At 42.0% G+C, this 22,111-nt stretch overlaps 3 protein-coding genes and 1 long non-coding RNA gene across 4 annotated transcripts; 1 reads left to right on the top strand and 3 right to left on the bottom strand.

Moving 5' to 3' along the window:
- On the bottom strand, nt 1–3,452 carry LOC123909220 (malignant T-cell-amplified sequence 1 homolog). Its single transcript, XM_045960015.1, has 8 exons — nt 3,345–3,452; nt 2,920–3,001; nt 2,593–2,660; nt 2,391–2,488; nt 1,138–1,274; nt 971–1,038; nt 506–569; nt 1–305 (listed from the first exon to the last, which is right to left on the bottom strand). Exons 1-8 carry the CDS (start codon nt 3,353–3,355, stop codon nt 288–290), a joined length of 546 nt encoding a protein of 181 aa, XP_045815971.1. The 5' UTR covers nt 3,356–3,452; the 3' UTR covers nt 1–287.
- Nucleotides 3,453–5,817: 2,365 nt separating this feature from the next.
- Nucleotides 5,818–8,576, top strand: LOC123905129. Its single transcript, XM_045954766.1, has 2 exons — nt 5,818–7,060; nt 8,548–8,576. Exons 1-2 carry the CDS (start codon nt 5,818–5,820, stop codon nt 8,574–8,576), a joined length of 1,272 nt encoding a protein of 423 aa, XP_045810722.1.
- A 3,121-nt stretch (nt 8,577–11,697) lies between these two features.
- LOC123909219 lies at nt 11,698–14,984 on the bottom strand. The gene is made up of 2 exons (XM_045960014.1): nt 14,888–14,984; nt 11,698–12,925 (listed from the first exon to the last, which is right to left on the bottom strand). Exon 2 carries the CDS (start codon nt 12,918–12,920, stop codon nt 11,883–11,885), a length of 1,038 nt encoding a protein of 345 aa, XP_045815970.1. The 5' UTR covers nt 12,921–12,925; nt 14,888–14,984; the 3' UTR covers nt 11,698–11,882.
- Nucleotides 14,985–21,132: 6,148 nt separating this feature from the next.
- LOC123909218 lies at nt 21,133–21,852 on the bottom strand. Its single transcript, XR_006809853.1, has 2 exons — nt 21,448–21,852; nt 21,133–21,356 (listed from the first exon to the last, which is right to left on the bottom strand). It is a non-coding gene; the product is annotated as an uncharacterized LOC123909218 (long non-coding RNA).
- Between the last annotated feature and the right edge of the window lie 259 nt (nt 21,853–22,111).

The raw sequence follows: 22,111 nt of genomic DNA, 5'->3' as shown, positions 1-22,111 counted from the left end.
GAAGAAAGATCGAATGAGCGCCGTTCCAATATTAGATAGGAGCACAAAACTGAACAAAACTTTGTATTTGTCAACAACACCCACGGCGTATTCCACAAGTTACATAAAATCTACATAAATATATAAGAGAGCAATTTTTGTACCAAAATTCTTTTCTTTACTGTTTACATGGGTATAATTAAATAAACAACCAGGTTCGCTTATGATCCCTAAAATCTGGATCAAGTTCCAGAAAACAGGACTGCATCCCTAAGTTGGCATTGCAGCTCTTGCAAGTGGCAACATCTTCAATCAAATCGCTCCATCTACAATATAGAACATAAAGATAATGACAATATATTAAAACCAGTGGTAAACCAAAAGTTATATTATCCAGATAAACAAAAGAAATAAGAAAATCCATGCTTGTAGCACATCAAATAAGTGAATAACATAAAATGACTGCTACACACGCACTTAAATAATAAGGAGTAAAATACGAAGGAAACTATATATCAATCAATACCTTCCAAAGACCATCATTGAGGTAATGCAAGTTGTCAATCCCAATTCCCTTGTTGATCGCTTTTCTGAAACCATGAAAGTAGTTGAACTTCTTGAGTACAACATTCAATCAATGAAACTGAAACTAGGCAAGCTATAATTTAATTTATATCTATTTCCACATTGGCCGTAAGTTTGATTTAAAGGAGCTTCGTTTCAAATGTATAAATAGCAACCAAGTGGAAAAATTGTTTGGGGATGTGGTTGCATCCCCCACCTAAACAAGTAGGTCCACATCTGATTACATGAGAGGTTTCGGCTGATAATGAAACATGACTATTAATGTCAAGAAGAGAGTATGATGGTTAGAGGAGCAGACAGAATTTCTAAAAGAGTCTCTCCATTTATTTGGGAAAACATTCCTTTCACATTTGTTTCATTCAACAATCACGCCTAGACAAAACATGCGATAAGACAAGTTTCTTACATGTCTTTTGCTGACATCTTTGTAAATCCAATGGCAAGGGCATGCTGTTTTCCTTCTGCCATGATGGCCTGAAATCAGAAAAATACATGATATGATGAAAGTTAATATAAATTCAGCAGAAAACTCACTTTTTGTGTATTACAATCTACAAATCATAATGGCAGTACCACAGGACATTCTGCCCCCACTTCCTCATCCAAAACACCCCCAGGAGATGTAAGACCAGGACACATTATGTTCGCACCCGCCAAAACAAATCGTATTGCACCACGGTCAACTTGTAATTTCTTCATTATATCTGGATCTGTAAAATAAAAAACAATAGTACAGTTCACATGCAATATAAGAAAGGACTAAGTGCAGAGCATAATGTCTACGTGTGAGCCTAGACATAATATACGAACGGACAAACTGCAAAGCATAATTCTGTTTGTGTTTCATAAGTGCTATCAGTCAAAGCATAGGGATGAAACGATAATTGATAATTTACTGACCACTCCCTACATTTTAAGAATGAGGATCAGTGTGAATTGTAATTACCAAAGTGAAAAAAAGGAACCACTAAGACAATAACTACTGGTTCAAAAAAAAAAAAAGACAATAACTACAGTCTGTTCCCCACTTCCCCTTCCCTCCACGTCTTTCTCTATATATCAATGTTTTCTATACTGTGGGGTAAAAAATAATGCCAGCATAACACATGTAATATCTTGATTAAAAGGTTTGAGGAGTGCAAATAGGGGCAAGTAAATATCAGATTGTCAATAGATAAAGAATCATATGATCTTCATGTTCTCTATTGTTCATGATAACTAGCAAAACTATTAAATACAATTCCAAACATTCTATGAATCCTACCACTCACTCAATAAGAAAACAGAAATAGTTTAATATTTCATCATAAGTTGAAGACATGATCTGGATCTTAAACACTTCAACATATGGATAAAATGAGTCAATAAAAAATCACAGCAATGAAGATATTCCTAGCTTCTCACTGTAATAGAACATATCTTCCGTCACTATGCTAGCTTAGCTCAATTCAGTATATGTCATGACAATCATACCAATCAGAACTTTGCTGCTCCTTAACCTCACAGGTCACAGACATTTGCTATGAACGGTACAGTCAAAGAATTAGGATCCAACTAATTAACATTTTTATTTATGATCTACACAGTTTCTACACAAGTTCCTCACTCACCAAGCAACCATTGTTTTTCCCTATAATGTATTTCAACATCTTATTCAGAACTCACCATATGTGTTGAACACAGGTCAGCTGTATCCTATAAGTGGTTCATTTCCACATATGCATTACTCAAAAAAAGCGAAATATCCCTTATTCTTAAATTGTTCGCCCCCCCAGATGAAAGAATATTAAGAACAAGTTAAAAGTCACAAGAAAGATGAACTTTACATTGATGGAGAAGTCGCAAAGTTGGCATATACGGGCCATCACGAACATTAAAAAACAATGGCACATTGTTCACCACAACCAGATTGAGATGGTTCTGACTACAAGAACAAACGAAAAATCAAACAGTTAGCAGCCATAAATGTTACGATGCAGCAAAAAAAACCTCAAAGCAAGCAAACAAAATCACAATTCACAAACAAACCATTTAGCAACTATAAGAGGGGACTTCTTTGGAAGTATATCATCCAACACCGGTTCAAGTCCAGGGTACTGCAGTGGAATGAATTAGGTTAATAGTCACATAGATAATACAAATTCACGTGGATTAAAAACATATGCATATGATGCATTAGTAATAAATTTGTTTTGTATTAACCCTATGGTCCTGGGGAAGGGGGCCCAATAATCCAGAGTTGGCCGCCAGGTAAGTAAAGTCTGGGCAAAAATTGTTGCCACAAGGAATCGAACTTGGGGCCAATTAGTAATATTTAAGAACAACAAAAAGCCAACCACAAAAAAATGACATCACCTCTTCTGCAATACTTTGGCGTATTCTTCGTTGAACAGAAGCCTTCACTTGATTCTGTGCAGATACCTCTTCAGTTGAAAATCTGAAAAAAGGAAAAAACAAAAAAAAAAATTTACATGTGAATCTAAACATACGCATTGAAAAACATTAATTAAATAAACAATTATAGAATGAAGCAACAAGATCATAAAATAAAGCATAAAGCATACATAATATTTGAGCATATAATTATTGAGCAATTTGGGGCAAAAAAAGGTGTCATAAAAAATTGGGCATTGAATTAGGGTTTATGTTCCATTACCACCGGCAATGGTGCAATTGCTGATTGAAACTCCGAAAAAATAATAGGAAAATAATAAATAAATAAAATAAAAAATGATATAGAAGCAATGACATGAGAATCTGTGTTGAATGAGAGAGTGTACTTTTTGAACATCTTATGGTGCGTTGAGTTTGAAGAATGAAGGGGAAGAAGATTTTGGAGTGAAAGTGAATCTGTATTGTAGAGAGATGCAAAACGCAACAGTGCAACACTCGAGGGTGTTTCTGTATTTGAACCATTATGGGCTGGGCCTTAGCTTATTTCGATTTCTGGCCCAGGCCTATTATCATTGTCAATACATTAAGCATGGGTGAAATTCTCCCCTTACCCCCTTCTCGATACTTGCCCCCCTTTTTTTTGTGACAATTGTATCCTTTTGGATTCTATAATTTGGACATTTTTTTGGATTATAGAAGCCGAACAGAACACAACACACCGTCCCCGTGAGTTTAACTCAGTTTGTAAAGACATTGCATTTCTTAAGAGTGAAATTCTAACTACTAGGTTACTTAAAAAAAAACAAAAAAAAGTTTCAATATATCATACATGTGATTCGAACCCCTCGTCTTCTTTCTCACTTCTTGGTTTTTATTTTCAAGATCTCTCAAAAACTTCAGAATCCAAAACCTCGAACACTCAACTTACAATTCTCCATTTTTCACAAAACAACCTCTAATTCCCCTCATTTGTCAATTTCCAAACGAGAGGTGCTATATATCTCAATGGATATTCCTCGCGAATTTCACGAACCGCTCAATATGTGTTATTGGATTTTTATTTCTAAAACAATTTTGTTAAAATATTACTCCATCCATTCATAATAATTATTAGGTGAGAGTTATAAGGCTGAATTAGTGGCTGGAGATGGATATGATAGGGAGTGAATCTGGTTGAACATTTTAACTAGATAAAAAAATGTATACAAATAAAATAGAGAATAATATTTCTATTAAATTTTCTTGATCAAATATACATGTATGCATTATTATCATAAAGATGTCAAGTAATACATATACTTTGAAAGTGATGAAAATAATATTAATTAGAGAGCGCTATTGAAAAAAAAATATTATATTAGTCAAAAGTTGAAAGAATAATTTATTTTAAACAAAATAGTTTTACAAATTAGTCACTTATTATCAGATGGATGAAAAAAAAAATTAATTTTTTATTAAAAAAAGTAAATTGACTAATTATTTCATTTTGGCTTGTTAAAAGAAAAACCGTTTGGCGCCCCACTTCCCACAAAACCTACAAACCCAAAGAAGATACTGTTCTGGACTGGGCCAAGAGCTGGCCCAATCACTTATGCCCGACATTTGGGGCACAGCCCACTAAGGGGAGACTTCCCCGACACGTCAGCCAATGACGTGCCCTGCTCGACATAATGGGTAAGCAGCACGTTTAGCACGTGCTCATATACCCGCGCATGTTGATCCGTTCACCGTAGCTTAACAGCTAAGCAGCACGTTTAGCACGTGCTCCCTTATCCAGCCACAGCTGTCACGGAGCCTATCCCTTACCCGCGAATAGCGGAACGGCTCCAACCAAGATAGAGGCAAATAACGGCCTTCCCCTACGATACGGGGACTATCTTGGCAGTTGAATCTATTGGGCCGGTTATCCCGGCCCAATAGACCAACCTTTGGCCCAGCGCTGGGGGCACTATATAAGCTCTCCTATACAGGAGAGCCAGGTATTCAAAACCATTCTACACTTTCTTTCTCTCTCTTCTTTTGTATCTCTCTGTTCACTTTGCTGACTTAGGCATCGGAGCACCTGCAGGTACAAACCCCCCCTTCGGTGTGGACGCTCGCTCAACGGACCGGCCATCAATCTATTCTGATCACCAGGTACGATCAGTGGCGCCGTCTGTGGGAACTGAGTTCTCCCCCATTCTTTAAACCTTTCCTCAAAGAAACAAAGATAAAAAACCAAACCTCTCAAAAAACTTCATCATGGCCAGTTCTTCGCAGCCACTCAACACCGATACCGGCGACGATAACGTGCTCAACGTTCCATCCTCTCCGCCGCCGCAGCATAACACCGTGCTATCCCCGGTGCGTGACAATACCACCGCGTCTCACGGTCCAGAAACCGACTCCCGCGACGGACGGGAAACCTCACTCTCTTCCGATGAAGAAGACGTCGAGATCCTAACCGATCGTCAGATGGGCAAACGCCCGCAATTGAAACAAGAAACTCCGGCAAACAACGCCGAACAGCCCGCCGTCTTGGCCAACTCTGAAGTCGCAGCCTTGATCGCTGCCCTCAAACAAACAACGGAGGCCATGCAGGCTCAAAATCGTCGACTGGACGAGCAGAGCGAAAGAATCGCCGCGCTGGAGAAGAGCCGGCGTCGCAGAAAGACCAACTCTCCCCCGCGGAGACACCAGGCTACTCCTTCCCCTCCCCGTCCGGCGGCCGTCAAACATCGACGCCCCGACTTAGAGAGGGTCGAAGTTACTCCTCGGAAGAGGGATCGTACTCCTCCACATCGCGAGGGTAGGCTCTCCCCGGGCAAGAAAGGGAAGCACGAAGCCCCGCGCCGCCATTCACCTCAAGGGTTGACGAACATGACCAAGCATGGCGCGTCGGGCAGCTATCGTCCTCGCAAATCTCGCAGTCAAACGCCCATGCCCGGCGATAATTCTCCCCGGTCTTCCGAGGACCATTCTCCCAATGGGAGTGACGAGGGTGATCCCCGATGCCCCCTGTCCGCAGACATTCTGAGGAAGCGTGTTCCAAAGGGCTTCGAGAGACCTCCTACGCTCCCCGCGTACGATGGCTTGACCGACCCCGACGATCACATAGCCAATGTGAACGCTAACCTGGATTTCAGGAACATTAGCGGTGCCATTAGGTGCAGACTGTTCCCAACCACGCTGAGGAAGGGAGCAATGGCATGGTACCAAAGCCTGCCCCCTCAATCCATCCATTCATGGAGGGATCTGACTGAACAGTTTTCCAGACACTTCACTGCTTCCCGCAAACATCCAAAGACTGTGCACGCCTTGGAGGCCATATACCAAGCCGAGGATGAAACTCTCCGCAATTTCGTCGAGAGGTTCAATAAAGAGGCTGTGCAAGTCGAAACAACCGACGATATGAAAAAATACTTGCTGCAGAGGGGCCTTCGCCCGGGCAGCGATTTTGCTAAAGCTGTGGGCATAGAAAAACCACCCACCTGGGACGACCTCCTCCTAAAAGCTCAAAAGTACATCGACTACGAGGAGGTCCAGGCAGCTGATGTCGCTCGCCTTGCCCGACCTGGAAGCAGCCACCCTGCCCGCGAGTCCACCCACAGGAACGATGACAGGGGAAGCGACCGGGGACATGATAGAGGCGGCGATCGGGGCGGCGAGAGGGGCAGAGACAGAAGGAGGGGTGAAAGACGAGAGCCTCGTGGTCCTCCAAGCACATTCGCCACCTACACCCAACTCGTCAAATCACGGGGAGAGATATTCGCTGAGGTTCACATCTCTGAGTTCGACAGAGCAAATGTGAAACAACCAAAGCCAACCCCCCTAAAACCCGGCCAAGACAAAAATAGGTATTGCAGATACCACAAGAGTTATGGTCACAGGACCGACGACTGCATCCAACTGAAGGATGCTATTGAAATCATGATCAGAAACGGACAACTAAGACAGTTCGTGAAAAGAAACAATGACCCTCGACCCGAAACCGCGGAGACTCGCGCGGTCGAGGAGGTCCCTCCACAGCCAGCCGGGCAGAAAAACGCCAAGCAGATAGCTATGAGCGTATCCCGGCCAGAAGATTTGGCTATCCCCAGCGATTTTGAGGACACCTATACTGGTCCTACGCTTAGCACGGGGGACTACTTCACAGACTCACTCGTCATATCCGGCGGTCACATGGACAAGCACACCGTCGGATCAATAAAAAGAAAATTCGAGGATCTCATCAACACGTCCTCGAATATGAACGCAACGCTGGACAAGGCGAAGGGGCGATCAATGCCTTTAGCCTTCTATCGAGAAGAGCTGCCCGGTGGGACAGCCAATTACCAAATCCCCCTCCTCGTCCGGGCAGACATGGCCAACATGGACGTTCGTCGAGTCCTCATCGATCCGGGGAGCTCCTGCGACATCATGTACGCCAGTTTGTTCAGGACCTTACAGCTGGACGAGACACATCTCACCCCGTACTTGGGCTCAGACCTCACAGGATTCAATGGAGCAACTACTAAGCCTTGGGGTTATGTCGACCTGATCGTCACTTTTGGCTCCGAAGAGACTGCCAAGTCGATCAGGGTGAAATTCTTGGTCGTGGACTGCCCTTGCCTCTACCAGTGCATCATCGGCAGGACGGCCATAGCAGACCTGGTTGCTGTCCCTTCTACTGCCCACCTGAAGATGAAGTACTATACTCATAAGGGGCAGGTTGCTACTTTACACGGGGACATTGAAGCTGCAAGAAGATGCTTTGACGCAGCATCCAAAGGCAACAACTTCATTGGCAAAGCTCCTGAAGCAAAGAAGCCAAAGCCATCCCCGGAAGCACCACCAAAGCCATCCCCGGAAGCACCACCAAGTCTGCCCGGTCCAAGTGTGAGCTCTGTTGATCTTGACAGCCGCACCTCCAAGAAAGAGTATAAGGAGGAGAAAAAGCTGAGGAAGGAGGAGAAGGAGGACGACGAGGCGAGCAAAGAGCATTATCGCCCCATTCCAGATGGAGACTTCGAGATAGTCCAGTTTGGCGAAGATCCAGAAAAAGGAGTCAAGATTGGTACGGGGCTCCCCGAGTTGGCGAGGAAGCAGCTGAAAGCCTGCCTTAGAGAAAATGCTGACTTGTTCGCATGGCACGCTGCCGACATGCCCGGGCTGGATCCAAACATCGCTTGTCATCAACTTACTGTCGACCCACTTGCTAGTGCTGTAGTGCAACGTAGGCGTAGGCAGTCTCCCGAAAAAGCGGAGGCTGCTGAAAAAGCTGTAAAAGACCTCCTAGAGGCAAATTTTATTTCTGAAGCCAGATACACTACCTGGTTGTCAAACGTTGTACTAGTTAAAAAATCTAATGGAAAATGGCGCATGTGTGTTGACTATACCGATCTCAATAGGGCTTGCCCTAAAGATTCCTATCCTTTACCTTGCATTGATAAATTAGTCGATAATTCTTCTGGCTTTAAATTATTGTCTTTTATGGATGCATATTCAGGATACAACCAAATCCCAATGGCTGTGGCCGACAGGGGAAAAACAGCTTTCATGACCGAGTCGGGCAACTATTACTACAACGTAATGCCCTTCGGTCTAAAAAACGCTGGTGCTACATACCAGCGGATGATGAACAAAGTGTTCCGGGGTGAAATAGGCGACATGCTCGAAGTCTACATGGACGACATGATCGTAAAATCCCACGAGGAAATCGACCATACCGCCCACCTACGTAAGGTCTTCGAGCAGGCCAGAAAACACAACATGCGATTCAACCCAGAAAAATGCACCTTCGGGGTACGAGCAGGAAAGTTCCTCGGATTCTACCTAACAGAACGAGGAATCGAAGCCAACCCCGACAAGTGTCGTGCCTTTACGGAGCTCCCAACTCCGAGCAACAAAAAATCCATACAAACCCTGAACGGAATGCTGACCTCATTGTCTCGCTTCGTAGCAAAATCTGCTCAACACGCATTACCACTTTTCAAATTACTAAGGAAAGAAGCTGTGTTCGAATGGACGGACGAGTGCGAGCAGGCCCTCCAACATCTTAAAAAGGCCCTGTCCGAACCCCCAGTCCTCTCGCGCCCGGATGTCGAGGAAGTGCTATACATCTACCTCTCCGTCGCATCTGAGGCCGTCAGCGCAGCCCTTGTCCGCGAAACAACGGAAGGACAAAAACCAGTGTACTTCACGAGCAAGGCTCTACAGGGGCCCGAACTCAGATATACACAAATCGAAAAGGTGGCCCTCGCCTTGATCAACGCAGCAAGAAGACTACGTCACTACTTCCTAGCGCACACAATCATAGTACGAACCAACCAACCCATCAAATCATTGCTTGGTCGACCAGACATGGCGGGCAGGATGCTCAAATGGTCCCTCGAGCTTTCCGAATTCGACATTCGTTACGAAAGCAGGAAAGCACTAAAATCACAAGTCCTAGCAGACTTTGTGGCCGAAATGACGAGTCCAACCTCCTCGACAAGCGAGGCAGACAAATGGACAATATTCGTCGACGGAGCGTCAAGCTCCACGGGAGCAGGAGCAGGAATTATCCTGGAAAACGAAAATGGGATCATCATTGAAGTATCCCTAGCACTATCCTTCCCGACATCAAATAACCAAGCAGAATACGAAGCCTTCCTAGCAGGGCTACGGTTGGCCGAGGACATGGAGGCAAAAGAAATTAAAATCTTCACAGATTCACAACTTGTTGCCTCACAAGTATTAGGAGAATATCAAGCCAAAAATGATAACCTCTCCGAGTATTTAGCATTAGTGAAGGAAAGAATCACCAAGTTCCAGTCCGTGGAAGTGCAACACGTTCCACGCGAGCACAACAAACGGGCAGACATCCTGTCCAAACTGGCGAGCACAAAAAAGAAAGGCGGAAACAAATCCGTCATTCAGGAAGTACTCCCCCGACCAAGCATCGAGAAGGCGAGCAACGTCCTCGACATAAATGTCATTGGCGACCAAAACTGCTGGATGACCCCCGTATACAATTTCCTCGCGAATGGAACCCTCCCTGACGATCAGAAAGAGGCAGCAATAATTAGACGTCGAGCATGCGCTTATGTCGTCCTCGACGGAAAGTTATATAGAAGAGGATTCTCAATCCCACTCCTTAAATGTGTCGACGAGGAAACAGTCGACTACATCCTGCGCGAGGTACACGAGGGGATCAACGCCCAGCACCTGGGAGGAAGATCGCTGGCCAGAAAAGCCCTCCGAGCAGGATACTACTGGCCCACCATGCAGCAAGACGCAAAGGACCATGTGAAGAAATGCGACAAATGTCAACGACATGGGGACATGCACCTGGCTCCTCCCCACGAACTCAAATCTTTGTCGTCACCATGGCCCTTCGCTTGGTGGGGCATGGACATACTTGGCCCCTTCACAAAGGGACTTCACCAAAATAAATTTCTAATAGTCGCCGTGGACTACTTCACCAAATGGGTAGAGGCTGAACCTCTCTCCGACATAACGTCATTCAGGATACTCCGTTTCTTCAAACGCGACGTACTCTGCCGGTTTGGGATACCACAAGCCATCGTCACGGACAACGGGACACAATTCACGGACAAAGGATTCCAAGACTTCCTCGCTGCCCTGGGGACCAAGCAACATTTCACTTCCGTGGAACATCCCCAAACTAACGGGCAAGCCGAGGCCGCCAACAGAGTAATCCTGCGCGGCCTAAGACGAAGATTGGACCAGAACAAAAAGAAATGGGTCGAGGAGCTCGAAAGCGTCCTTTGGGCCTATCGAACAACACCACACTCCACAACCGGGGAGACTCCATTTAGAATGGTATATGGAACAGAAGCAGTCATCCCCGTGGAGGTGGGCGAGCCGTCTCGCCGAACCGAGCAACCGCTCGAAGAAGAAATGAACGACGAAGCTCTCCGTGAAGAGCTTGATCTCGTCGAAGAGATCCGCACGGGGGCATCCCTTCGGGAAGCCACCCTTAAACAAAAAATAGCTGCCCGACATGACGTCAAAGTCATCAAAAGAGAATTCGAAGTGGGCAGCCTCGTCTTAAGACGAAACGCTAAGGACTCCCAGGATGGTAAATTGGCGGCCAACTGGGAAGGACCATATCGCGTCATTGACAAAACAGAAAATGGCGCGTATTATCTCGAGGATCTTCGAGGAAAGAAACTTCCTCGACCTTGGAACGCCCAAAAACTAAAACAATATTACAGCTAAGTTATTGCCGAACTAAAATACATACTCTCAAAAGAGGCTGCTCGGATCCTCAAGCAACGAGCCCGACAGAAAGACAACGGAGAGCACGCGGGCACACGTGCTCGATCCAATTATTGAAAAGGAGATACTTTGGCTCAGGAAGGGCATAGCATCTCCCCGACAAGGATGACCTTTAAGACAAGCTCCTCGTCTTTCGTGCCAAGGCTTAACGCCCAGCTCGCGATGGGAAGTTCAAGCCGCGGGGACGGGCACAACAACGTGTCGGTCTCCGTATTAGCCTCAGAAAACAACTCTAGGCGCTTAGTTAGTTCCCTAAACTTTCTAAGTTAAATCCGAGGACGACCTCCTCGACGAAACGCGCTCGCAACAAAAAACTTGCAAATAAAGAAAAAGGTTTTGTCGCGCAGGCATTTAACAATGTCGAGCAAATACACAAACACCAAAACCAAAAATTTGTTAAGTTAAAAACGAGCAAGCATAAAGACATGCATATTACAAACAGGCATAACTTAGCAAAAACAAAGAGCAATAACATAAACATACACACGAGGAGAATAAAATTGACGAGCAGGATTAAAGAACGAGCATCAATGTTATAAATTACCGGGCATTAAAAACCCATTTGTCAAATATTACATAGTCGGGCACGCAGGCCCCCAAAAATAAATTGTCATGAAGCAAAAAAGACGAATAAAGTACAAGTCATTGGCGCGCAGGCCCAAATAAAACACCGGGGAGGATCAGGAGCTTTCATCATGACCCTCTGGGTTGCCCTCCGGTGCCCTCTCCTCCCCGACAACTTCCTCTTCGACTTCCTCATCCTCCTCGTCCTCATCATCAACCGCCTCTTCATCCAACTTTTCCTCCTCGAGCTCCATTTGTTTATACTCTTCAGGAATAACAATCTGCCCGTTCTCAACCCGTTTGAGCTTGTGAATGCCATCAGTAATCAAGCCATGCTCGGCATTCACAACCCTGAGTTGGGCGATCGCATTCTTCCACCCGTGCACCATACTCGCCAACATCAAGCCCCCTTGCCTTTTGATTTCCTTCACCAAGTCTCCTCGAGTTACAAACTTGAGAGTTTCCTCCTTCTCATCCTCAAGAGGGGCACACTTGGCTTGCAACATAGCCACTTCTTCCATCAGCTTACCCCTCTGCTCGGCACTGCTGACTTTCAGGTCCTCGAGCACCTTATTCGTCTTCTCCAGCTGCTCAGCGGTAAGTCGGGCCTCCTCCATATTCTTGAAATAATTTTCCTGCTTGCTCCTAAGGTCGAGCAGATCATTTTCCAACAGAGCAATCTCAGCCTCCAGCTTCCTGTTTTTAGCGGCCAGCTTCTCAGCCTCGAGAGTTGGTCCCCCTTCATTGAGCACCAAGGCTGTCTCCGCCAGACGGATGACAGCAGCAACATCCTCATTAAGCTGCTTCTGTCGGGCAGATGCAGAAGCGGCCAGTATAAAAGCCTTCTCTGAAGCGGGCACCTGGAGGGGATTCTTATCGAAGTATTTCTGGTCGCTCAAACATGCGGGGAGAACGAAGCCACCGTCCCCCTCTGACAAGTCGACGATAGGCGTCATCTGCTCCTCCCGCTGCCTCTTCGAACGACCACCCGGGGTCCCAGCTGAACTGCCTACCGGGGAAGATTGGGAGACGCTCCCCGAAGCACCCTGATCGCCCATCAAAATGGTTGGCTTGGCCCTCCTCGCCTTTTTCTTTGATTTCTCCCCCTTTTGCTCAGCAGCTATCCTCATCAGCTCGGAGGCAAGATCAGCCATTCTACCTGCAAAGTTAGAAACGTGGTCAGAAATACGGGGAGAAATTCAAAACATCAAAAGTGCTGAACAATAAAAAAGTAAAAAACGGGCAGGAATCAAAGTAGATACCCAGCAAAGTGTTCTCAGCTGCAACAGTCTTGCACGACAATAATAATCTGGTATTAACGAAACGAGGTTCGATCCTCGGTCTACCGTGCTTATCCAAAGCAACCTCCCCCAAACTAGTCACGACCTTACACGGCTTAAAGCCGTCCACATAGGCCTTAAGCTTCTCAAAGCCTGCCATTTCGGCCGAGGTAAGATCCTCGGCAGCAGTCAGATACTCGTCGGTCCGCAAATCGAAGTGCTCCGACGACCACGACAATGGGAATCGGAGAACCCACTCCATCACTTGTTCCCCTTCCTCGTCCAACCGAGGAGTCCCATCCTCGAGAAATACAGGCCTCTCCACGTGCAGAGAGTCCATAGCAAACTCTGTCGTTGGCTTCACCACATAATACCTCTCCTTGAAACCCCGAGCAGACTCGACAAACATCTTAAAAATTTTGCTCGACTGGTGCTTCAAGGAAATCCAACCCTGCCGGTCCCCGACTTTCTGCCGTTGGATTTGGAAGATGTAGAAAAATAAGGCAACAGTAGCTTCCACCTCCAGATACCGACAAAGGATCTCATACGCCCGGATGAACGCCAACGAGTTCGGATGAAGCTGGGAAGGAGCCACTTTTAGCCGGCCAAAAATCCCGGCTTCAAGATCGTTGAAGGGCAGCCGAAATCCCAGCTCCTTAAACGCCATCTCGTACATAGTGAAGCTACATCCAGTGTACGACGAACAAATCCGCTCCCCTTCCGCGGGTGCGTGAACCTCCCAGTTGACCGCACCAGCCTCCTCGACGATAGTAAAAAGCCGGGGATCCTGGGCAGTGATCGTTGAAGCAATGCCCCGAGGCTCGGGCGCAACCCAGGCCAGCACTGGATCCGTTATGGTATCGACCAGCTTATGTTTTGACGTTGCTTGGCTCCCCGTCATTTCCTCTGTATCTGACATTTTGAAAACCTGAAAAGCAGCGAAAAGACAGTGAATTCGACAATAATCAAATCCACCCTTTCACCGCAGATCAAGTGAAAGGGCGTAGGATAGGGCGAGGACGCTGTCCCCGACCATAAGCCCTTATCAAAATGGCAAACTAAAGCAAAACAGAGGAAGCGGGGAGAACTATTTAACAAAGCCTAAAAACGGGGAGAGGCTCCCCGACAAAGAGTTTTTTACAAACTCATGTATCTACCAAATTTCCCAGCGAAATAACGGGGAGAAGGTCCCCTAAAAACGGGGAGAGGCTCCCCGACAAAGAGTTTTCTTCAAATAGATATTCTCAACGACATAACGGGGAGAAGGTCCCCGACATTCATACAATTCGCAAAGACACTTAAATATTCGCGAAGGCAAAAACGGGGAGAAGCTCCCCGACATAAGGGTCAACTAACCTAGCTTTTTGCTACAATAAACGGGGAGAGGAAACAACATTCCCCTCCCCGACAAAAAACATAGAATTCCAGAAATCTATGAAATCTATGAATGTTGTTCATCATCTTCATGGTGTTCATCACCATTTTCCAGAAATTCATCACTATCTACCCCTGTTTCCCAGAAAACCCATCGCGGTTCATCAATACTCATCATTTTTCCAGAAAAACTTCATCACAACGAAGAAACGGAAAAGGGGAAAGCCTAAATCATGATACAAAATCATCGTTTAACAGTAATCCTACCACACAACTAAACACTAAATCACACTAAACTAAAAGGTTTAGAACCACCAAACATAGTGAAAAATGGGTCACAAAAAACCCAAAACAGAACATAAACCCAAAATAACCCAAAGATTGGCTCTAAATCTGAATGCACTCAAAGCAAAAACACAAATCAAAAGGCATAAATTTGGAAATCAAAACAGAGTAGAACACATTACCTGTTTGAAGGAAGACTTGAAGCACAAAAAAGTAGAAGCTTTGGTAAACTCTGAACCTTCGAAAAGCAAAAAGCAAGCAGCAACAAGTGCAGAGGAAACAAAGAGGCGAAGAAGGGAAAAGTTGCAAATGACCTTTCTTCCCCCTATTTATAGACTCTCCAAACCCTGCACCTGCATCACAAAAAGATACGCCCTTTCCATCCTCCACCGTTGATAAAATCCAACGGTCACGATCAAAAGCCATTAAGCGGCCCTGATTGAATCTCATGAGAAAACCAAAGGACGAATCGATCCAACGATCCACAAGCCTCCTCGTAAAACGAAGCAACAATCACATTTCCCCAAGTCATAATTGCACTTTTTAATAAAGGTGACACATGGCAGCAGCAGACGAAACGTCTGTCTTTTCATTTCCCATCAAACAGACGATACGATTCCCGAGGGACTTATCGTTATCCCCAGCGCAAATGTCTCCTCGACTCCGCGAGCAGGCGAAAATCACGGGCAGTTAAGGTAAACTTCATAAGCAAACGTGCCCGTAAAAACAGGCAGCATCAACAAGATGCAATTAACACAACACTTCCTCGACAAACCGTCGAGGAACGTAAAAGCAAATGACTTTCAAAGGCAAAATCCCTTTCCCGTAATTTCCTCCACGAACATCCTGGCACGCGTCACGAGCAAAGGGAAGCTTCCCCCTTTTTGATAACTCTCCTCGTCGTGCCAAGGAGGAATTTACGAGCAACATACAGTTGCGCTCCTCGCGCAAACAAGCAACAAGCATAATCAATGTATTATAAACTCCTCCTAGGATTGCCGGGGAAAACATCTCCTCGACATGCGGGCCTGAATCTTAAGTCATTACTCCTACGCCTAGGAGCAACGACTTGGGGGGCTCCTGTTCTGGACTGGGCCAAGAGCTGGCCCAATCACTTATGCCCGACATTTGGGGCACAGCCCACTAAGGGGAGACTTCCCCGACACGTCAGCCAATGACGTGCCCTGCTCGACATAATGGGTAAGCAGCACGTTTAGCACGTGCTCATATACCCGCGCATGTTGATCCGTTCACCGTAGCTTAACAGCTAAGCAGCACGTTTAGCACGTGCTCCCTTATCCAGCCACAGCTGTCACGGAGCCTATCCCTTACCCGCGAATAGCGGAACGGCTCCAACCAAGATAGAGGCAAATAACGGCCTTCCCCTACGATACGGGGACTATCTTGGCAGTTGAATCTATTGGGCCGGTTATCCCGGCCCAATAGACCAACCTTTGGCCCAGCGCTGGGGGCACTATATAAGCTCTCCTATACAGGAGAGCCAGGTATTCAAAACCATTCTACACTTTCTTTCTCTCTCTTCTTTTGTATCTCTCTGTTCACTTTGCTGACTTAGGCATCGGAGCACCTGCAGGTACAAACCCCCCCTTCGGTGTGGACGCTCGCTCAACGGACCGGCCATCAATCTATTCTGATCACCAGGTACGATCAGATACATTGGTGCCAAGTCTCGTTCACAATCTTGTCGTGATGATCCATTTCTCCAAATTAAGCATTACTCTTTCCAAACATTAAAGAAGAGATTAGTACACATTTCTTCTAATATTTCATTTTTATTGTTGCATTTTTTTATTTTGTCATGCACTAGTTTCGTTTGGATAAAGTACATTTTCGGGTTCCGTAATGCAAACACATTTGAAGTTATGGAGTTTCACATAATAAAAAGTTGGTGAAAAATAGAATTATCAAGTTCAGATTCTATGGTTTAGAACACAGTAACAGCTTTTATGGTCTACAATTCACTGAAACTTGTATAAGTTGATATTTTTTTTAGTATACTGTGATTCACTTTAGAAAAGAAATACAATTGTAATTTCAAAAATCTTAATTATTATTAGGCTTAAATGCAGTTTTACTTCCTATTTTAAAAAAATCGGAATTTTGCCCCCCTATTTTAAAATCCGGAATTTTACGCTCCCAATTTTATTTTTTTTGGATTTTGCCCCCCAAAATTCTACACAAAATCTGCTTGCGAGTTTCAACTTCAAAGCTTCGAACAGAACTCAATTTGGATCAATAATTCACCAAACTGATACCGAAATGACCGTAATCGAGTTAGATTTCCACATAATCAAACCCCACTAATTTTTCAGTTGCAGAGACAAATTAATTATCGTTTTAGTGAAGGTATGTCCCCCAAAATTCTGCACAAAATCTGCTTTCGAATCTCAACTTCAAAACTTCTCACATAACTCAATTTGGATCAATAATTCATCAAACGGATATCGAAATGACTGTAATCGAGTTAGTTTTCCACATAATCAAACCTCACTAAATTTGGAGTTATAGACAAAGATTAATTACCATTTTAGTGAAGGTATGCCCAATTACTAATTCTGCAGAAATCTAATTATGACCTTCAAATTCAACATCGTCTACCGAACGCATCGTAACTCCAAATTCGACGAAATTGAAATGCCAACAAGGTTAATTTCATTAGCTTTCCAGACATGTAAATACTATTCAAAAATGAGCTACAGAGTGAGAGACATGACGAAAATACCTGCAGTAGTTTCATACGATAATTAATTTGGACAGACCTTCATTAAAACGGTAATTAATCTCTCTCTGTAACTTCAAATTTAGTGGAGTTTGATTCTGTGAAAAACTAACTCGAATGCGGTCATTTAGGTACCAGTTTGGTGAATTATTGATTCAAATTGAGTTCTCTGCGAAGCTTTGAACTTGAGGCTCAGAAACAGATTTTGTGCAGAATTTTGATGGGGAAAAATCCAAAAAATTATAAAATAGGGGGGGTAAAATTCCGAATTTTAAAATGGGGAGGTAAAATTCCGGATTTTTTAAAACAGGGGGATAAAACTGTATTTAAGCCTTATTATTATAAAAAAAAATGTTGCTCACAAGAAATGAAGAAACCAAACTAGTTTTATTTCATTTCCATAAAAGTTTGGATCTTCCTGAATAGAAACTGTCCAAACAATACCAACAATGAAATGCTGTGAGATTTGGTTTCCCTTAGTCATAAAATCGATCTTACTTTAAAATATGAAGAAAAAAATTTAGAGGAAAGAATGACTGCAATGAAAATGTCGTATATATAACACGATAAAAAGAAAAAACACTTCACAAAATTAATTAAATCAAAATAAATTTCCAACCTAGTAAGCTATCGTTTTTGAAGAACTAAATTCACACCATTGTTATGTGACTTATGTGTACGATTACTAACCTAGTAATTTTAAATTGTTCAAGCTGTTGCTGAAACAGTGAATATTCAGCTGGAAAAATCATCCTTAAATTTGATGACATAAAGAATCAACATTTGGTGATTGACTGAATATAAAAAAATTGGACGTAAGTAACGTAGAAACATCACAGAATACTATAGGAACTCATCTCAAGTTATTTTATCCAATTAAAACATGCATGTAAATCACAAAGATATGACTTTTTAGATTTTTTATAACAATCATAGCGGTGATACTATAGCTGACTATAGATTGATTTGTTTGATGGGGACAAAGAGTACAATTCATGATCTAATTTGGTTTTAAACAAATTGAATTGAAAATAAAATAATGCTAGGGACATAGAAAATATTTACTACTAGATATGTGTCACAGCTAATAAATTTCTAACATGAGTATATACAGTGTTACAAAAGAAATTATGTTTTTAACATATGATATGAGTCAACATCAAAAGTTGTAATACGGCTAACTGAGTTAGTTTTCCTATTTAAATTATGTTTTGGAAGCGGGTGGCCCTGGTAATTTAGAATTCGGTCACGAGGTTAAAAAGGTCTTGCTAAAAATTGTTTTCACAAAAAATTGAACTCGAGTTCTTTCGAACAATTCGTCATAAGGAAACTCATAAATCACTTGAGTCAAATATCTCGATTCACATAATTTAAGATTTTAATATATATATATCATTTAAATAAAAGTATAATTGTGAAGCTTAGAAGTGGGATTTGCATGAATCACGGGATATAGAGCTAAAATGGATTGAGTAGGGAAAAGTGAAAACTACAGGTTTTAATTATATTGTATTAGGAAAAGATTGCAGGGGTCATAATTCATATCATTCTGTCAAACTTCGTACACTTGATATTAATTATCAAATAAACATTGCAACCATTCTAAATTTCTAAGAGTTGCCAACAACTTTTTGATTTGGAGTGTTAATTGGTACAATAGATATTAATAGGTAATGAAGACAACGTAAACTCGTCTAAAATAGTCTAAATTAAATGAAATCGAAAAAACAAAAACCCAAGTTGTTTGCAAGTAATCATTCTTGGATCAATGTAATGTGATAACTAAAGGTGGTTGACTTCTTGTGTGTAACAAAGTCTTCATACAATGATGGTTGAACGACATGTTCCATATAAAAAGTGTGAATATTAGAAGTCTCATTCAATGACAAAATAGACTTTGAGCAAATAATAATAAGTGAGAAAATCTATGAAAAGAGCAATTTAAAAAAAGAGCGGTATGTTATGTGGAACAGATTGTTGATGTGTTCGCGAAGAGATTCGAAGACCAGCTATTGATGAGGGCAGAAGCTATAGGAGTCTTGAAAGCATTCAAATGGATGCAAAATTCACATAATGCAGCAAGCCATATTGAAACAGACAGTTTGCATGTGGCGCAAGCTCTTTTTAACAATGTCAAAAATAATTTAGAGTTTGGTGCTGTCATTGAATTGCGTAGAAGTTTATTAAATTTAAATAAGAATTATAGAGTCAAATATGTTAGACGACAAGCTAATCGAGTGGCTCATGACTTAGCTCAGACAACTCGAAGGGTGGTTTTGGATATTTTTTTAGAATTCTGTGCGAAGTTTTGAAGTTGTGACTCGAAAGCAGATTTTGTGCAGAATATTTGGGGGACATACCTTCACTAAAACGGTAATTAATCTCTCTTTGTAACTCCAAATTTAGTGGGGTTTGATTCTGTGGAAAGATAACTCGATTACGGTCATTTCGATATCCGTTTGGTGAATTATTGATTCAAATTGAGTTGTGTGCGAAACTTTGAAATTGTGACTCGAAAGCAGAATTTTAGGGCGGCAAAATCCAAAATATTATAAAACAGGGGGGTAAAAGTCCGCGTTTTAAAACAGAGGGGGTAAAATTCCGATTTAATCAAAATAGGGGGCAAAATTGCATTTAAGCCTATTTTATTTTATTTTTGTGATTTTTCGCACCCCCTCTAAATTAGCAAACGGCCGTTGTTTATTTTATTTTTTATATCACCGCAACCCCCCCACCCCACCCCTCAAAAACACTGCTTATAATGCGAACTCAGTTTCCTACTAAGTGCGAACGCAGTTTGCTTTATAAATAGTGAACCTTATAAAAATTTGGTCATCGTCCAAGATCATATGCTATTGATTGGCCACTGGAGCGGTCGTGACATAGTAACTAATCTCTCTCTGACACACATACACACCGTATAATTCTATAAATTAAAACCTCTTTCTTTTTTTTTTCATTTTGTAATCACTCGATTCGCTTGTACAATATTTTATTCAAAATATTTTCTTAGGAGTGAAGAAAAGATTCACACTTTAACTTGCGAATACGAGAGGTAAGGGAAGGGTGAATGATGTTAGAATTAGAGATAAGGAAAAGAAAAAGACGGTTAGAGTTTCAATATAATATCATTGCATTACTTAACATACAAAAAGTTACCAGAGAATATATATAAAACCTAATGGACTCTAAACTAAAAGACCCAATAACACGGCCTATTATTTTATTATCTAACAAATGGAACAATTTTTTATTTTTTTTTATATTTTCCGGTTAGATAGTGAACAATCCTTTCCCAATTTTATTTATTTTACACACTCGCTACCTAACATGCAAAGAGGATAAAATTAGAAGTTGAGAATGCGCGAGAAACTCAAGGACGCTAGAAAAATTACTCAAAGTTAGTGTTATCTTTTATTGGAACTATGGAAAACCAACTTAACAGTCAAAGAGGAACCAACAAATACCAGTGACCTACGGTAGTACGGTGAGTTGATATCTCAAAGTATATCAACATTCAGAGAAATATTTATATGGCACAATTCTAAACAAAATATATTGTTAACACTTGCACAAATACAAATAATTCAAAGAAAAAAGAATTAAATGATGTTAAATTATGTGATTAAATTATTTTATATATCTTTTAGCTTTTTAATCTATGAGTATCTAAATATTAAGACATTCTGACAATGGAGGACACTCCTCTTGTATTATTATGATTAGGTATAACAATTAACAACAAGATTTTGAATTAAAAAGAGACACCACCACAAGGGGGACAAATTAATTAGTCTCTATATATACATTTTGATACAAAAAAGGAGAGACACTGATTAATCTTGTCACTGCTTGTCTATATATCCTAGCCTTCTCCAAATTCAATTTATGATGCTGCTTTCTCCTTGAATCTGAGGATAGCATACAAGCTACAGTTATAATAAGAGCAGCAAAATTAACAGATTAATTAAAGATGAATAGAGTAATATCAGAAAAATTTACCAATTAAGGGATGGTTGAACTTGTATATACTATATAGATCAAGAACAGAACATGTGTGTATACATATAATATACTCCTATATATGTGTGCAGTGAAGTGTACTCGAGTGATATTGATTCGGCTCGTCTTATAATTAAGCAAATGTGTTTCATTCATTAATTAATAAGATGAACAGAAACAATATCACTCATGTCTACTTCTGCAGAAATATTCATCCATAATATTGCTGATCATATACATAAAAAAACTAAAAGCACGCCAAAAAGGTATGCAATGAAGCAAACAAGAGTGACATTAATTCGGCTCATCTGAATTTAATTGAAGATAGATGAGCCGGATCAATATCACGCCATGTTCACTTTTGCAGAAGCCATTTATTATTTATTTTAGGCTAAGCATGCAAGCTTTTCTAGTTGGTTTTGTGGAATGAATGGTAATCGATCCCTCCTATAAATAGGACTCACCAAAGCACTGTTATAGTTTTTTTTTTTTTTTTGTTGACAAAAAACACTGTTATAGTTATATATCTATATTATTATATTTCAGGATATAAATATCAACGTATCTAGTTATGACCTACCCAATTAAGAATGTGATGTGAGATAACATAATGTTTAATTAGCATCTATCTAGAACATTTATCTTGATTAAGATTCACCAATTA

This window comes from Trifolium pratense, linkage group LG2 (assembly GCF_020283565.1).
Source record: "Trifolium pratense cultivar HEN17-A07 linkage group LG2, ARS_RC_1.1, whole genome shotgun sequence".
Classification (NCBI taxonomy): domain Eukaryota; kingdom Viridiplantae; phylum Streptophyta; class Magnoliopsida; order Fabales; family Fabaceae; genus Trifolium; species Trifolium pratense.
Note: the sequence above shows the minus strand (reverse complement) of the source record. Positions and strands in the feature narration are given on the sequence as shown.

Bases quoted from the DNA above. Each gene is read 5' to 3' on its own strand.
- LOC123909220 (XM_045960015.1), bottom strand. The intron at 2,661-2,919 runs GTGATGTCATTT...ATTCCACTGCAG, and splicing joins GCCAAAGTATTGCAGAAGAG to TACCCTGGACTTGAACCGGT. The intron at 1,039-1,137 runs GTACTGCCATTA...TTCTGATTTCAG, and splicing joins TGGGGGCAGAATGTCCTGTG to GCCATCATGGCAGAAGGAAA.
- LOC123905129 (XM_045954766.1), top strand. From the start codon at position 5,818: ATGACCAAGCATGGCGCGTCGGGCAGCTATCGTCCTCGCAAATCTCGC. The intron at 7,061-8,547 runs GTCCTACGCTTA...GCTACATACCAG, and splicing joins TTTTGAGGACACCTATACTG to CGGATGATGAACAAAGTGTT.
- LOC123909219 (XM_045960014.1), bottom strand. From the start codon at position 12,920: ATGGCTGATCTTGCCTCCGAGCTGATGAGGATAGCTGCTGAGCAAAAG.